General features: G+C 41.6%; 1 protein-coding gene across 2 annotated transcripts in view; it reads right to left on the bottom strand.

Annotated features, from left to right (window-relative positions):
• The window catches only part of DCT (dopachrome tautomerase), a 45,954-nt gene extending 28,414 nt beyond the window's left edge, over positions 1 to 17,540 (bottom strand). The window contains exons 1-5 of one of the 2 annotated variants that reach the window (XM_051849930.3): positions 16,314 to 17,540; positions 14,707 to 15,811; positions 4,839 to 5,138; positions 2,639 to 2,739; positions 1,535 to 1,701 (exon numbers count right to left, since the gene is read on the bottom strand). In XM_051849930.3, coding sequence (XP_051705890.2) covers positions 1,535 to 1,701; positions 2,639 to 2,739; positions 4,839 to 5,138; positions 14,707 to 15,001 — 863 coding nt within the window. In that variant the 5' untranslated portion in view covers positions 15,002 to 15,811; positions 16,314 to 17,540. 2 annotated transcript variants of the gene reach the window in all.
• Positions 17,541 to 18,468: the final 928 nt, after the last annotated feature.

Below are 18,468 nucleotides of genomic sequence, written 5' to 3'. Positions count from 1 at the left end.
TTGTTGAAAGCTTTACTTAGTATAGAGCTGGTCTTCTGTATGTAAAGTTAATTAAATATGAATCTTAATGAAGAATGGGATGGGAGTGGAAGAGGTAGGGCAGGTATGGGGGAAGAACCACTATATTCCTAAAGATGTACCTATGAAATTTGTACTCTAAATCAAAGCTTTCTTAAAAAACCACATTTATTGGGTGGCACCGCGGCTCAATAGGCTAATCCTCCACCTGCGGCACTGGCACACCGGGTTCTAGTCCCTGTTGGGGCGCCAGATTCTGGTTGCCCTCTTCCAGGCCAGCTCTCTGCTGTGGCCTGGGAAGGCAGTGGAGGATGGCCCAAGTGCTTGGGCCCTGCACCCGCATGGGAGACCAAGAGAAGCACCTGGCTTTTGGCTTCGGATCAGCGTGGTGTGCCGGCCGCGGTGCGCCGGCCGTGGCAGCCATTGGAGGGTGAACCAACGGCAAAGGAAGACCTTTCTCTCTGTCTCTCTCTCTCACTGTCCACTCTGCCTGTCAAAAAAAAAAAAAACACATTTATTTTGGTGCAAAAAAATTAAAATCCAGGCATATGATGAGCCTTCAAAAGTTTATAGAAAATACTGTGAAAAGAAATTACTCATCGATTTTAAAAAATTTATCTTTTAATTCCATTTTTCCATGAACTTTTTGATGTATTCTACGTGTAGGATAAAACATAGCACATATTCAAAGGCTCAGTACTCTGCAGTTTCAGGCACCCAAAGAGGGCCTTGGAACAAACACATTGTAGATCAGAGGGGCCACTGCATGTGACAGGAAAGAGAAATAAATTCAAGGAGACTTGGAAGATAGTATCCTTCCTGTTCCTCAGGCTGCTCACCTACCTGGGTAGTCTTCAGTGATTGGGAGAAGTTCCTCCTCTGAGCCTCTCAGCTCACCCTCACCCTGCGGCCTGGCCACAGCAAGCTGCTTCCAGAGACTTCATCCATGATGTTCTCTCCACCTAGGAAACAACTACCTCCCTCTTAACACTCTCCTCATCCTCCCCTGCACCTGGCAAAGACTGCTGCCTCCTTCAGTTTTCAGAACCTGCATCTCCTCTTCTTGAGGACTTGCCTTGATTGGGGTCAGCTTGTCCATCTATTATAGTCCTTCTCATATTTAGTTATAATTCATTGACAAGAGGTCTACCTTTGTAAACACAAATTGATGGTCATGGAGAAGGCTATATTTTCTCAGTATTTGCATTCCCAGCAGGGTTCCCTTACCAGGAATATGACTGCTGCTTAGCAAATGTTGGCCACATACAGAAATTCTTCCTAATTCTAAAACAGTTGATGTCAATATGATGTTTGTGCATTTTCAATTCACAGAGAAATTCTTATTAAAGAGCATAACAGTTTTAAAATGTCAGCTCTCCTGGGAAATTGTTTTCAGAAATGTGTAAACAGAACCCCACATGCATTAGAAACAGAGACACAAAGTGGCCCCTTCATCTCTCAGACAGAAGAAAATATGGTCCCGGCATCCATAGTGTAGTACATGATGGGTTTTTACCTGTTACAGACAATCTCCCAGTTGGAGAACCGTGAGTTCTGACTGATCAGAGTTGGGTCCTCTTGTCTTGCTGCCCCAAGCAGCTGGTCTGTGCACACATCACATTCATTCCTCCCGGTGGCAAAGTTCCAGTACGGCAAAGCAAAGGACTCATTGCCTGTAAGTCGCTAAAAGCAAAGGGCAGGTCTAGTCATTTAATTTCTGCCATCAGATACAGCAAGAAAGCTTATATGGTGAAGACTGCTAAGGGTCTTGACCAAATGTATAAGCAAGATGAAAAATACCAGGTGAATGGATAACTAATCACAAAATAAAATTATTTTGGCACAAAAAATTTTGAAATCCGTGCATACTCATATATATATGGTGGATGTGCATAGGTTATATGTGAATACTGTGCTATTTTATATAAGGGAATTGGGAATCTGCAGATGTTGGTATTCTATGGGAGGGAGTGGTCCTGGATGCAATATCCTACAGATACTAAGGGACTATTTATATGCATATACTCACACATGCAATGCACTTGTCATTCAGCCTTTAAAAAGGAGATTCTATCATTTGTGAAAAGGAGAACCTAAAGGACATGAAGCTAAGTGAAATAAACCAGACATAGGATCTCACTTATATGTGGAATTCAAAAATAATAAAATAGAACATTTAGAAACAGAGAGCAAAGAGTGGTTACCAGGGGCAGGGGTGGGAGTAAGAAAGTATAGATCAAAGGTTCAGCATGAGTTAGCCTGGAGTTTCATTGTTTAACTTGGGTACTATAGCTAGTAATATTTTATTAAGTACTAGGAATTGTTCAGGACATTAGATTCTGGGTATTCTTAATGTGGGGGGGGGGGTGGGAAAGGAGGGAGAGAGAGAAAGGTAGACAGAGAGAAAGGGAAAGAGAGAGGGAAGCAAAGAGGGAGGGAAGGAAGGAAGGAAAGAAGAGACAGAACTATATGAAATAATGGGTATGTGAATTTGTTAACTGCACTAATCACTTCACTCTGTAGATGTGTATTATGTACAGCAAAACATCATGTAGCAGTTCTCAAGTACATATAATATTTTTTAGAAATAAAAAATATGAAATGCATAGTTTTGACCAACCTGGAGATCTCTTTCCAGCCACATCAAGTGGTACCGGTGCCAGGTAACAAAGGCAGGCCCTTGGTGTGAAAAATCTATGGCCTTATAGGGGCGCCCTGGTCCTAAAACAATTAGGAAACATATTACAGATCACAAAAGAGAATATTTAAAATGTCAAGCCTTACTTAAGATGTGTTACAAGCAATAAAAAAAAAAGAATTTCAGAAGCAATAAGCACTTTTAGGATAAACGCTCCTTCATCTTTCAAAAATTTGGTATTGCAGCAGCGATTTGGGAAATTCAAGTCATGTTCAGCATTAACAGCCTTTTTTGCATATTAATTTTTGAGCAACAATAAGGTGAACTGGAGTATCCAAAAGAATACATCATTAGACATAAATAAAATATATTTTAAAGACATTTTCTAACTTATTCCTTACAAATGCACAAATCCGTAAGGAAGTAGGTAAATTAAAAGTATATCAGCTTTAAGCACACATAGTCCTAATGCTATGTTTATACAACCAAAAAGAGTTTCCATGGGTTGTGCCTCAGCCATCAATCAGTTACAACCACTAGCTGACAAGCATGGTCACTGATACCAGAAGAGAGAAAAATACATTCAAACCAATTTGGCTGGCCACTGGAACTGCCAATTTTAGTGAAAAGCTTTGGGCAATTTAACGCCCTCCTTACTGCCTGTTCTATCCTTCTTCCCATTTCATAACAGTTTTTGATGGTTATGTAGAAACTTTAGCTAACTTTAGTTCTTTTTCCAAGTACCTATAATAACTTCAAAGAACTGAACAGACATGAATATAAATTTAATTCCTGGATATGACCAGAAAATATAGTTTTCTCTTCCTCTTGAGAGATTCCCCTCTCATAAAGCAAACATCCCTCAGAGTGATGACAGCAGAGACTATAAAGGTTTACAGCCAGAGAGCCTCCATATCTATCGATAAAGAAAGACAGATGCTTACCTGCGAGGCAAGTTTTTGAAAAACCCACACAGAAAAGAACTGTTCTCACTCTTTGGACTCATAGTCTTTTTAAAAATGTTTCCATCCAGATTGAAGGTTCAAGTCCTCATGACAAAATGATGAGGGGACACCAAGTGATAAAGACAGGGATGGGAGATTCCAGATGAAAGTCTCACTATTCCAAGTGGGTAAGATGTCTTCATTTGCCCTAACTCCAATGAGGAACCCCAAAGCTTGAGGGTTAGCCAAGCACACTGAACTGCCATGAGAAGACTCTGGAATGAATTCAAGCCCTCTTGCAAAAAAACTGGTGTCTATATCTCTCCCCACAAAGAAAAATAATTCAGGTCAAATCTGAACCTATGAGGACAACCTCTCCTCCCATCTTAAGCGCTATCTAGACCCCAACTACTACGGAGCCAGCTGAAGCCAGGAGCCAAGAACTCCATCAGGGTCTCTCCAAGTACTACTGCTTTCCCAGATGCATTAGCAGGAAGCTAGATCCAAATCAGAGAAACCAGGACTCAGACTGGCTTGGACATGGAATGTGGTGTTGCAGGTAGTGGCTTAACCCATTGTGCCACAACAGCAGCCCCTGGGCACCACTTTATAAGCATCTAACAAACAAGTTAAGTATGGTTCAAAGGATTAAGCAGGAAAAGCTAACTCTGTGTTACTGTGGTTCAGCTTACACTTTCCCTTGACAAAAGATCTGGGCATTCCCAGCAGAGCATGATACAAATGACTGAAGACACGTGAGTTTAATGAGAAACCCACTTTCAACACACACTGTCTAATTCTGCACAAAGAAGCATCATATGCTTTGACATATGTTCAGTTAATTCCTCTAATTTGAGGAAAAGGTCAGAAAGGGCTTCCCCAGACAGACTTACACATGTTTTCTGCTGGAATCCAAAGGAATTTGCCTCCACTTCGCCAACCCATGCGTTTGAGGATTAATAGCTTCATAGAGAACAGTTTAGATTTTGAATTAAGAACATAAACTAAAGGACAGATATTGAAAGTGTTTACAACCAATATATCTTTCCAACCGGAAAGAAACCATTCCCTTTTAATTTCAGGCAGTATTCGATAATTCTACAACTTTCATAGACCTAACATAGCCTTGAGGTTACTCTCTTGTCAATTAACTTCAGTGAAATGACTTCCCATCCATGTCCCCTCACCCAGTCATAAACCTATATATAACATACCTTAAGCCAAGGAAAAAAACTCACCTAATAATGTATCTCTAACAGAATAATAATGGAGCCACACAAAAAAGTCATATATGCTGCAATTGGCGATCTGAGGCTGGGTCCTATTGGGCCCAAGAAGGCCCAGCCAGTGCTGCGTGGCAATCACGTAGTCGGGGTGTGGGCTCTTCTTTGCCAGGTCTAAGGCACCCAAGAACTGCTCCCTCTCCTGAGCAGACAGGGAATGGATGTTCCGCCGAACAACTGCCGGTTTCCTCTGATCACAGTTGGGGCCAGTCCAGCCAAACTTGCAGTCTCCACAATGGTAACCAGCAAAGTTTCCTGGTTTAGAAAAGGGGAAGATGGGAGAGGAAGTGAGTTTAGGCAGCTTGGAAGACATTTCTGAATTGGATCTCTGGCATAGAATAGAAGAGACAAAAGTGGTTACAAGAAGGCAAAGAAAGTCCAATTCCTTCCCTTAGGCTCCTCTTGAGATCCAAGTGGGCTGAGCACTAGAGAGGCCTAGAAATATTCCCAACAAAGAGGCAGGCAATGAAATGCAGTACATGATATCATGGATGAATCGCCCCCCCCCCAATGCATGTGCTCAAGTCAGTTGGACATTGCTTGAAGGTAGAGTTTTTAATGAGATAAAAAAAAAAGTCACATGCTGTCATTAGGGCAGGTCCTAATCCAACACCACCAATGTCCTTGTAAGAAGAGTCTCACACAGAGAAAAAAACATGAGAAAAGAAAATTAAGAGAGAATGTGGCCATGTACAAGCAAAAGAGAGAGGCCACAGAAGAAACCAGCCCCTTCACCCAACACCAGGATCTCAGCTTCCAGCTCTAGAATTGAGAAAGAAAGTCTACTGTGTAAGCTGGTGATCTGGTGGTGGCAGCCCGGGCTAACTCATACAGGTACTCTCCTCCCTCTTGTAGGACACAGGAGCGTCCCCTGCCATGTCTTCTCCATGTTCCAACCTGGGGCTGAGCCGCAGCCTCAGCATGTCCTTGCTGACTCCTGCTACCTGTGTGGCTCATACCAAAGGCCTAGAGCAGACAGCTCATTGATTTAGAGAGGGAAGGGAACATATACCAAGCTAAACGTGGAATCAAAATAAATAAATAAGCTCACTTCCAGGAGTTTAGGTGGAATCTAACACCAAAAATGCTGGTTTATTTCACAAAGGAGACAGTGTTAAGACAAAATCAATGGAGGCTGACAGGTTGTAAAGGTGAATTAGTTGCCATGATGTCAGGGAGCACAAATCACTGAGGGTTTCCCATCAGCTGCACACATATGCTCTCTTTCTCTCTCTCTGCACGCCCAGGGAGTGAACACTAGGAACATCAAGCTCTGAGCATCTCTCTGATCAGCATCTCAGGTGGAAATGGTGTCAGCTTGCCCTTGGCTTCCTTTCCTCTCTTAGCCTTTTGGACTACTGCTGGGAGTCTAACCAGTCCCTCAGTTTGTGGTGATAGGTTGAAGAGCGAAAGTATTCCTGGAATGAAGGAAACAAACGAGGATAAGAATGCCTGTCTCCCAGGAGACTGAGGGTTGATGGAAAGACAGTAGCATGGGTGACCAAGACATCTCCTTCTCTCTTCCTCTTCCTCTTCCTCCTCCTCTTGCCCCAAGACTTACTGTTCTTCCTTCTGCCTGAAACATTTTTTCATCCCTGCTTCCCTAAATTCTTTGTCCAGCTTACCTAGCCCTCCTCTAAACTTCACAGTGGGCTCTCTATAAGCACATTCTTTTTTTTTTTTTTTTTTTTTTTTTTGACAGTTAGCGTCATAGACAGTGAGAGAGAGAGAGAGAGAGGTCTTCCTTCCGTTGGTTCACTCCCCAAATGGCTGCCATGGCTGGCGCTGCACCGATCCAAAGCCAGGAGCCAGGTGCTTCTTCCTGCTCTCCCATGCAGGTGCAGGGGCCCAAGCACTTGGACCATCCTCCACTGCCCTCCCTGGCCAGAGCAGAGAGCTGGACTGGAAGAGGAGCAACTGGGACTAGAACCCAGTGCCCATATGGGATGCTGGTGCTGCAGGTGGAGGATTAACCAAGTGAGCCATGGCGCCGGCCCTATAAGCACATTCTTGACTCCACACATCAGGTTCAGACACTCCTACATGACTGTGCTCCCACAGCACCTCAGAATCCCTTTCATTCCCTTTTCCATGATGTCTTTATGCCCTTGTCCCTTAGTATGTGTGGGAGATTAATTCCAGGACTCCTCCTTGGATACTCCAAATTGGGGGGTGCCCAAGTTCCTTATATAAAGGGGCATAGCATTTCCATGTATCCCATGAACTTCCTCTGGTATATTTAAATTATTCCCTGTTCACTTACTATATCTATCATAATGTAAATGTTGTATAAATAGCTGTTACACTGTGTGTTAAGGAATAAAGACAAAAAAATCCATACATGTTCAGGACAGATGCATTTTTTCTGAATATTTTCTATCCTCAAATTGGCTGAATCCAGGGATGGAGGGTCCTACAGATGTGGGCCCATGGATATACAGGGTTGATAATATTATTTTCAGCTCCAGACAACTGGAAATCAGTGAACTCACTATGTAGGCCTGTGCTTGGTCTTATGAATAATTAATGTTTGTTGAATGAAGGAAAGAAATATACAAGTATAACATTTAATAGGTAATGCAATAAACATAAATTTTCTCTCCCTGTCCTTTTGGATTAGCAGGAAAAGCTGTTTCTGTAAATAATTTTGGAAAACTACAGGTACAAAAATAGAGGTAAATAAAAGGTACTATGACCATAAGAGAAAAAAGGTCATTTGTATCTCTAAAGGAAAAGAAAATTGTCCAATAGCATAAAAAACAAAATGATTAGTATTTGTGCTCTGTAAAGAAAAGGCACAGCTTCTTTTCTACTCACCAATGAATTTTTTGATAGCTAAGGAAAATTTCATCAGAAATGTAGTAAGTAGGTAGAAAGAAAAATGGTAATTGGTTGCTTGAGTTCTGTGTTCTTTGCAACATACAAAATATCCTACCTATCCTCACATAGCTCAATTATCTGTATTTCCTACATTTCAGCACTCTTTGAGAATAGAAGTAAAAATACTCAAAAAGGAAAAATTCTACTATTCCCAAGTGTATCTGAATAGTTTGAGTTAAACATTAATACTGATGTTGATTGCAGGAGCCAAGTCACCAAATATACAAGATTTATTCAACAGGTACTTATTGGGCAGCTACCGTACTTTCAAGATGCTTCAGGCTTCATTACCCCTGGAATTTCAGATTATCTACTTTAGAGACAACCTTTACTAAAATGCATTACCTACTCTGATAGCTTTTCCAGGAATATAGTATTTTTTTGTGAAAGGATTGAACAAAATGCTGAGAAGAATAAGAACTACCCAAATAAAAATTCAGTCAAACTTTCAGCTGGCTACCTAAAGTTAGGTCAGATGGCTGGGGATGACAGTGCAATCACATCTCTTCACTTCTTGCTTCAAAAATGCTAAGACATTTGGGTAAAAATCATGTATCAAGGAAGGCCACTGATTGTCACAAATGGGGCTTCTGGGGCAGTATGTTGACGGTGAAGGGGAGGGGGCACGTGCAGGGGAACTGGTTAGGTATTTTATGTTTAAGTTTGCTAGCAATCCAAAACTGCTCTAAAAATAAAGTTTACTAATTTTTTAAAATATTAAGAAATAACACACCTAAATTTTGTAATAGTAAATTCAATGTATTCCTACATTTAAAGATATAGAACTTGTTTTTGGATTTGAGGATCTCATTATTGAGTAACTCATAACTTACGCCATGAATTCTAAGACTACTCTACTTTGTTTATCAACATTCTTTTTGGTTGGTAGAAACAAAATTATCAGTAACTAATTGCCTCTCCCATTTATGTAGCCTACATAATTTACTGAAAACCTACTGCTTAAAGGGCAGTCAAAACTGAAGCTATCATGACAGTGCAGAGGCTGTATGTAGGAGAGGTATGTGGGAAATCTCTGTGCTTTTGACTCAATTTTGCTGTGATCCTAAAACTTCTCCAAAAACCGAGTTCTGTTTTTTAAAAAGCACTCAACATGCCTTCATATGTACTCCCATAGCTTTTGAACCTTCTGGTAACTCTGGACCTAACCTTGCAGAGCCTATTGTATCAAGGTAATATTTCATAGAGTTCTTACAAAAAGCAAGCACATTAATATGGAGCACTTAAAACAGTGTCTGGTATACATCAAATTCTATATTAGGTGCTATTATTAGTTTTATTATATACCACATATCAAATAGTACAGCAACAATTTGTTTTCATGTCTGTTTTATACCTACCCTGTAGACGCTTCAAAAATTATGACATTTTCTTCCCTCCCTGTCCATAAATTACTTAATTTAATTGGTCCTAAATAAATGTTGGCCAGGTGAGTGATGAAAGAACCATTGGAAAGCTGAATAAAAGGCATTAGCTAATAGGGTATACAAACATGAGGGGACTTCAAAAAGTTCATGGAAATAGAATTAAAATAATTTATTTTAGTGCAAAAAAATTGAAATTCTTGCATCATTTTTTCATTAGATGTATTTTTCCAAAAATTTGGAAAACTCCTCAAATGTATGGATTTCAAAAATTTTTTACACCAAAATAAGCTTATCTTTTCATTCCATTTTCCATGAACTTTTTGAAGTGCCTTCACATAAATAAGATATAATACCTTAGCTTGGAGGAAGTAAAAGGCGTGTGCACATAACACAAGCCTTTTCATGGAAAAGGTGAAAATGACGACCCTTGACTCAGATCAGAGATGCTTCACCACCTGATGAACAAAGAACTTCAATGCAACAAAGTTGCCTACACAAAGTAACGTATACATACTAACAAAAGAGCATTTGTCTGAATTTGAGTTCCCCTAATGACCTGGAAGTTTATTTAATTAAAAAATTCTTTTCCAGTACATGTCACAGAAAATACACTAAGACCCTTCAGCCAGACCCCTTTCAGTTTTGAGCCTGTAAACCTAGCCTAAAGAATTTGTTGTAATGCTGAAGACAACTTAAAAGTTTAAGAAAATGAAAGCGGAGCACATAGAATGTTTATTACTTTAATTTCGATTTTTAGAAGATTTTACATCAATTTAAAATGAGTTAATCCCCATCCCCTATCTACAAATAGTAACACATGTAAAAAGAGGGTCTTTCAGAAATGGTTGTGTTAGCTTCCTGCGAAATGGAGAGAGAAAACAAAAAGATCCCTAGATGATGCCAACCTATCCACCATGGAGAATGTCCTTGAGCAAAAATTAAATTGAGACAGTCAAAGTTCTTTATCTACTGAGGAGTGGGATAAAAATGGAAGGGAATGAAAACATCCAAACACTACACGTTCCTACACGAACTGCATCAGCTCAACCTCAAAAAGCCATTAGACTAAATAAGCTTAAAGACCACCGATTAGTGACTTTACAAGGAACTCTAAATAGCCTATTCCTTTTAATTAGAGATTCTATTATTTTAATAACAATACTTTATACTCACATAGATCCTTTCATCTAGAGAGCTCAAAAGGATTTTACAAGTGTGGTTTCATCATTATCCCCATTTCAGAGATTGGAAAATGGAGGCACTTAGTCATTTGTACAAACAAGACGTTCTCAGCCAACTGTTCAAAAACGATTTGGTGCACACATTTTTTCAAAAGCCCAAAGACACAATTGCAACTGGTATATTCTCGTAAAGGCCAACTGGTAGGTAAGCCTTATGAGCTGAATGGCTCATGCCAAGGTCTCCTGAAGTTAAGCTCCCCCTGACCACTAACTTTTTCCTTGTTTCAATTCATCCCTACATGGAAAAGAAAAGGTCAGAATTTGAGCATAGAGCTTAAAATTTTTTTCATCAGCTGCATGATTTGGATTCTACAGCACATTTATTTTTCCAGTGAATTAACAAAATTCATGGTCATCAATAGTCTGGTTGCCAGATGACATTTTTTCCTTAAGAATTTTTTTTTTTTTTTTTTTTTTTTTTTTTTTTTTTTTTTTTTTTTTTTTTTTTTTTGCCAGGCAGAGTTAGACAGTGAGAAAGAGAGAGTTATAGACAGTGAGAGAGAGACAGAGAGAAAGGTCTTCCTTTTGCTGTTGGTTCACTCCCCTAATGGCCGCTACAGCTGGCGCTGCACCAATCCAAAGCCAGGAGCCGGGTACTTCTTCCTGGTATCCCATGTGGGTGCAGGGACCCAAGCACTTGAGCCATCCTCCACTGCCCTCCTGGGCCACAGCAGAGAGTTGGACTGGAAGAGGAGCAACCGGGACTATGAGCCACGGCACCGGCCTTCCTTAAGAAACCTGAGATTGTGCAGGGATTCTATTTGGAAAAGAATCATGAAGCTACCAGAAGAGAAGGTCTTTGGTTTAAATTCTAAAGACTGTTTTTGCAAACCACGAGAAAACAACCCTGAGACAGTAAACAAATCTCTCTGGAGGTAGAATAAACTGGAGAACTCCCATCTTGTGTTGGGATGTGTGGCACATCACAGAATGGTAATTACCACATACACGAAGAAACTTTGCACCTCGGCCACTAAGACTTGGTCTGGTGCCCTGAAACTTCAAGAGCTAGACCACCTACTCAACAAGCGTGAATCCACCCAAAATCAGTATGAAAGTGTAATGGAATACTATTCAGTCTTTAAAACAAAGAAAATTCTAGGGCTGGCATTGTGGCATAGTGGGTTAAGCCACTGCCTCCCACAGTGGCATCCCATATAGGTGCTGGTTCATGTCCTGGTTGCTCCACGTCCAACCCAGCTCCCTGCTAATACACCTGGGAAAGCAGCAGAAGATGGCCCAAGTTCTTGGGCTCCTGCACCTATGTGAGAGACTTGGATGAAGCTCCTGGTTCACGGTTTTAGCCTGGCCCAGCCCTGACCACTGTAGACATGAGAGGAGTAAACCATGGATGGAAGGTTTTTATCTCTGTCTCCCTCTCTTTCTCTCTCTCTCTGTAACTCTGCCTTTCAAATAAACAAATAAATCATAAAAAATAAAATGAAAAAGCAGATGATTCTAACTTGTGTGACCACGTGAAGAGAACTGGAAGACATTGTGCTGGTTGAAATAAGACAGTTATAGAGGGACAAATAATGCAGGATTCCTCTTAAAAGATATCTAAAATAACCAAATATCTGTGTTTCTCTCTCTATCCCTCCCTCTTTCCCTTTCACCTTCTCTCCCTCTCTCCCTACCTTTCAAATAAAAAACTTTTTTAAGCTTTTAAGGATTGGGTGTTATTGTGCAGTGTGTTCAACTGTATCCAGTGCTTGGGACACCTACATTCCACATCAGATTGCCTGGGATCAAGTCCAACCTCTGATTCCCATCCAGCTTCCTAATCATGCACACCCTGGAAGGCAGCAGGTGATGGTTCAAATACTCAGATCCCTGCCCTCCACAGAGAGCTGGGCGGAGTTCCTATATGCTGGTTTCAGCCTGACCCAGCCCTGGCTGTTGTAGATATTCGGGGAGTGAACCAGTGGATGGAAGATATTCTCTCTCCCTCTCAAATAAAACAAAAATAAAATAATATCCAAATATATGACATTGACAATGGAATGGTAGCTACCATGGGATGGAGGGAGTTGTTCAGTGGGTATTAAAGTCACAATGACACAAGATGAGTAAGTCCCAGAGATCTGCTTACAACATTGTGCCAGTATCTAACAATAAGGTATCCTGCACTTAAGAATGTGTTAAGAGAACAGATCTCAAGTTGTGATTTTGCCAAATAAACAATAACAAGCAAACACAAAAACAGAGACACAGGGAAATGTTTGGAGGTGATGTTTATTCCCTTGACTGTGGTGATGGTACCAAGAGTATACATGTATAGCCAAACTCACTAAAACTGGAGAAAACAAAACATATAGCAAACAAAATTCGTAGATTCAGTAAGTCTTAAAATACCTTAGAAACTCTCTCTCTCTCTCTCTCTTACACACACACACACACACACACGCACGAGAGACAGTTGATATCAAGAGTTACTGTCCAGAGTCAGGCTCAGCTGGTTATAGGGAGGAGGTGAACCACAGCCTGGTAGTGGGAGTCAAAGCAGCATACATGTCCTTCACCGTGACTGGAAATGGAGACCATACACCATGACAGAGTCTTGCTTTGGGACATGTGATGTTCTCACGGTATGGACAGGCCCTATTTCTGGTCAGCTGCCTTCTTAGAACAGAGAATCCCCTTCTATATTTTGAAAGTAGGTCACTGTGACCTCGAGTTCCTGTCGCTCCTAAGGAGAATTTATAAAAATTCTCTCAGCAAAGGAAAATAGTAAGTATTCCTCTCTCCTCTGTCATTCTCTATTTTTCACATCCCTATCCTTTAAAATAATAATAATAATGTTAGCCAGTCAAAAACATAAAGGGGATTGAGATAAAAAGAGTCAATAATTATATATGATTTCATAAAGTAGTCTGCCCTGGAATTCTATAAAATGGAGATTCCCAACTTCTGAAAAATTGAAACATTTTAAAACATTTTAAAACGTTTGACATGGAAATAATTGCTCTAGGGATATTTTTGAGTTTGGAACCAAAAAGTCACTATGTTAGTATGGTTTTCAATCACATAGGTAATATGAAAACAGTTGTTCCTCATTAGACTGAAAAACAATGAAAACCCAAGAGACAATGTCAAAGGAAGCATGTACTTACACAGCTTAGAAAAAGATGGATAATATATATTCAATATGCCACTGAAAACATTGTCTCAATACCCAGGACAAAACCAGGACCCAAAAATTCCTTTGCATTAAAGAATTAAAAATAAGATTACAAAATGATTTTAAAGCCAGGACTTCTAAACTTAAAAAAATCCAACATCATCCCTATATCAATATAACATCCCTTTGGATATTCTTTTAGTAATACTTCTTCATGCCCTTACATGGCTCAATTATCCTACATCCTGGAATCATACAAGAACAGAAATAAGTATTTAAAGAAAGCAAAGTCTGACACATTCAGCACCCATAGAAAAGTAAGAAGGACTGCAGAAATTGCAAATTAAGTCTTTTGTGTTTTGAATGCCCTGCCAGCCTTTGAGTGCTAATCATCACTGGTCATGGCTGCTGGAAACCAGAGGAAAGCAATGACTGAAGAGGACCTGGGAAGGCCCGGAGGGCCAAAGAAAGAAGAAATGCACAGAGATTTCAAAGAAGTAGGTCATAAGAGAGACCAGAGCCTACAGGAAGGACCCTGAGTTCCTTTTGTGACACCGCGTTCAAATCCAGACAAGAGTGAACCAAAGCCACTGCTTTTGGGTAACAACCCTCTCTTTGCAGGTCACTGAGAAAGCTCTTTCTTGCTGCGTCTGTCCAACACTGACAAAGCTACAACCCAGCCACAGCTTTAATGAGAAAGATGTACCCTGCTTGAGATCCATTCAAATCATGAGAAGCACTGTGGCCAGGACAGCAGAACACCTGCCTCCAACTCCTGTGTGTAAATACCAAGCCTCACCCATCCCCTCCTCCGCAAATACGGACCCATTTCAGGAGAGGGCACCGAATCCATCTTGAAAGGACTTGTTCTGACTTTCAAAGCTGACTCGTGAGCTCTTTAGCCTCCCTTTCCAATAAACAAGTCAATGGTATGTTGGCATGTGTTCATATAACTGGGCTTGGCCCGGGTAATATTTATTTAGTTTTCATAACTGGATGTACCAGAGGATGTGAACCAAGACATCATCAGTCCTACTACTGCTTCTCACTAAAATATAATTGGTTCATTTTTCAAAGTCTCATCCAATAGCCTCTGTCAATAGTCTCCTCTCCTCCTTAGAAGGGGCTCCTTTCTCAGCCAGAGCCCTCCCCACAAAGCCAGTAGTGTGGGCCAGGTCTGTCCACAGACACCTCACCTGTGCACTTGCAGGTCCGGTTGAAGAACTTCCTTGGCCACTGCTCACGGTCATCCTGGTTTCGCAGGACATAAGGGCCACTCCAGGGCCTGGTGTCAGTTTGTACCTCTGCACACTGCCCCCGGCCATCCTGAGAACCACAGATGTTGGAGGGCTCTGCACCCAGGGGCGGGCAGCATTCCTTGTTCACCAGGCTATCGAAGGTCATGCACACCCGAGGGAACTGAGCCCAAGCCCCAGGCAGGATTCCACAGTCCAGGCACAGGAACAGGAGTCCCAGCTGAAGCAGGCTCATGGCTGGGTGATAACTGGCTCTCCCTTCCCAGTCCTTCTTTATGTCTTCCCTTTCTCCTAGTCTTCCACTCTTGAGCTCTTGAGCATTCGCTGTCTTTTTCTCTTTTTAGTATATAGTTTTTTGCATTCTATCCCTCTCCCCCTAAAAAAAATACCTACCCAAATCACAAACCCTTCACGTGTGCATGTGTGTACAGGCACATGTACACACTATTTTATGTGACTCAAACGACTAACACAAATTTAATTTCATTAGGAGCGCCTCTAACAGCCAAATTTAATGAGGGCAGTGCTTCTCACCATCTTCCCCCGTTAAATCGGGCTTTGTCTAATTGAGTTAATTTGCAGAGTGCTCCAGTCACACTGCTTATTATGCTGGCATTTCTATACCCCCTCCTTCCCTCCTTAGCCCTTGACTTTAATTGCCTTGAACTCAGTTCAAAAGCCAAATGCCGTGCTGCCTTTATTCTGTCTGGCTTGCCAAGCCACGGGGCCTTGTGGGGTTTGTGTAAGGGCTGGGAGAAGCCGTCATTAGGCGGATTAGTATTAGAAAAATCCTCATCGTTAGCACATGGTCCAAAGTGCACAATGAAGAGATCAAGTTTCTGGCTTTGTTTCAGGAGGGCAAAACCATCTTCTTTATTGGGCTCATGTGCACCAGCCAAGCTTGTGACCTCAGACTTCCCGGGGAGTCAATGGATGCAGTGAGTCTTTGTCAAAGCCCCTCACAGATGAGCGCACATTGGGAACGGCATTGCACTCCTGACTGCGCGCTGACGCACGAGGAAGACCACTCCAGGAGGTCACGCAACTGCAAACATAAAGAAACATTTATTTAGAGCTGGTGTACAAGGGAGGGCTTTGTTCACAATTAGGAATCTGCTTCCCTCTAAACAACAACTTACTCTTATCCTATTCAGCACATCTATGATGCAGATTTTCAGAATTTGCCCAAATTAGCAGGCCACTGGAAGATCCCAGTTGTCATTATCTGTACAGGAGACAAGGACAATCTGGAGTGGGGACTCACAAGTGAATGTCTGGATTTGCATTACAGTGAGACCTTATCAAACTGCTGGGGAGAAAGAGGTGCCTCCTGGGAGCTTCTGGGAACAGCACAGGGAACGCACAGATCAGCAGTCGTAAGCACCTGTTGGAGCATCCCTTCATCCCCACATGGTGGAGCAGAACTGTCTCTGTGCTATGGGGTCTGTAACTCCTCATAAAAGCACTGACTGGCAAATTCCCCAGCTCAAGGACCTCTGTGCCATCCCTTGACAAATTGTTGTGACTAATTAAGTGGCAGTTCTTACCTCTGGCTCTACACCAGTGCCAGACAGGAGCAGAATCTCTGAGTGTGTGCCCCAGACAAAAGCACGCTTTATGAATTCTCTAGGCGACCCAACTGTGTAGCCAGAGATCAGGGGCACTGGGTCAGGACAAAGCTTGGATCCAGAGCAAAGGCTGCAATAGCATCAACTAAAAGATATAAAAGACATCCTGCACATTAGTTTCCTGGGGGATGCTATAACAAATCACCACAAACTGAATGGCTTAAAACAAGAGAAATCCATTTTCTCAGGGTACTGGAGGTCAGAAGTCTGAAGTCAAGGTGTTGTTGGCAGGGCTGGCATGTCAAATAGGGCTGCACTCGCTCTGGAGTCTTTCAGTGAGAATCCTTCTTGCCACTTGCAGCTTCTGGTAGCGGCATGCAAGCCTTGGCTTCCTTGGTTTAAGGCTGCAACCCTCCAATCTCTGCTGTGGTCACCTGGCCTTCTTCTCTTCTCTTTCTGTCTCTCCTCTGTTCTGTCTCTTCCGAGGACACTTGTGATCAGATTTAGGGACCACTCAGGATCCTTAATTCAATGACATCTACAAAGAATACCCTTTTTCCCAACAAGATCACATCCAACACTTCTGAGTAATGAAGTTCGCATCATGTTGGAATCACAAAATCTCAGAGTTGGAAGGGTGTTTTGGAGCTCACCTATGCATTTCATACATATTTACAGATTACTACTTTGGGGGATTTCATTCTATGTTTCATGAAGCCTTGAGGCTCCATAAATGTTAGATTCAAAATTCCTGGATACTGAGAATGTTGGAGTCTGCTCTCACATCAGAATTGTCACACATCTAGGTCTGGAGTTTGCTTTTCTTTCATTATGACATTTGCTAGATAACTTGGTTGGTCTACAACTTTAAATTCAGGTTGTCATGACTCCACCAGAACTCTGGCTCTGACCTCTGTGGCAAGCCCCAGACCCATATATCTAAGTCCCTTCTTGACCTCTCCCCCGGGAGGTCTAGACATCTCTCATTTAATATGTTCAAAGCAGAACTTTTGCCCTCTCCTTCAATTGTAGTTGTTCTCCATGGGTCTGCTCCACCTTGATAAGGAACACCATCACATTCCTGTAAGTCATCATTGATTCTCCTTTGTCCTGCCTCCCCAGGTATGCTTTCCAAGGCACTTAGAGCAAAATTCAAGGTTCTGTTTATGCAGTACTCCAAATGTGGTCCACAGATCTATGAATAACCTGTATCAAGATAAGAACAATAAAGACAGAAGTTGAGTCAGTCAGCATTTGGAATCTTTCACGGTGATTTGATGCTGCCATACATTCAAGCACATGACTAGTCATGTCCTTAAAGAGGAGAGAGTCTTACTGGGGGTTGTCAGACTTGTAAGGAGAAGGCCTATGGCACAACCTGTCAGTCAGTCATGTATATTTGAATTGCATGCTGGTCTGTGTTGGAAACATCTTGTCTTGGAAGATTCTTTACTGGGGATACTTTCAGAATTAGCTTAGAGAAGCTTTATGATCTGTCACTCTCCCTCCTCTTTCTTGTTCTGGAGGGGCAGAGTCCTACAATCTCTCCACTACTCACATGTGTTCCATTCATTTCCACCTTTCCTGTTGTCCTGCTTCCCTCTGCCTGAGATATTCCTGCTCAGAATCTTGTCATTCAGGTTTCAGATCCTAAAGACACCATTCCTGACTGCTCACTTTAACATACCTACACTAAGTCACCCACTCTCTATCATGTCGCGTAATTTCATTTGCTTCACAGCACTATCACTATCAAAAATTTTTCTTCTTTTTAGTTTAGTGACTGGAAGTCTGTCTTCTCTACTAGAACATAGGTCTCAAAAGGGGGATAATCTCAACCACGTTGTGTTTTTCCAACACTTGGAACCCTGCTTGGCAAACAGAGGATACTTAATAAATAGTTGATGTATAAATAGCCCCAACTCAATTTTTTATGTTCATCAAGAGACTCATTACTATAATGACCATATTTATACAAATTAAATGCTATTATGTAGGGGTTCCAGGTAGGATTTTTTAAACTGCTGCAAATGTGTGGAATCCACTGGCCACTCCAGGGCTCTACCACTGCCCTCAATATTTCTGACAAATTATCACCAGGGTCTGGCTAAAAACGTCTAGTGAGGAGGTTCTC

This window comes from Oryctolagus cuniculus, chromosome 9 (assembly GCF_051225735.1).
Source record: "Oryctolagus cuniculus isolate XC-2025 breed Fujian yellow rabbit chromosome 9, ASM5122573v1, whole genome shotgun sequence".
NCBI classification, from domain to species: Eukaryota; Metazoa; Chordata; class Mammalia; order Lagomorpha; family Leporidae; genus Oryctolagus; species Oryctolagus cuniculus.
This window is presented reverse-complemented; position numbering and strand designations above follow the sequence as displayed.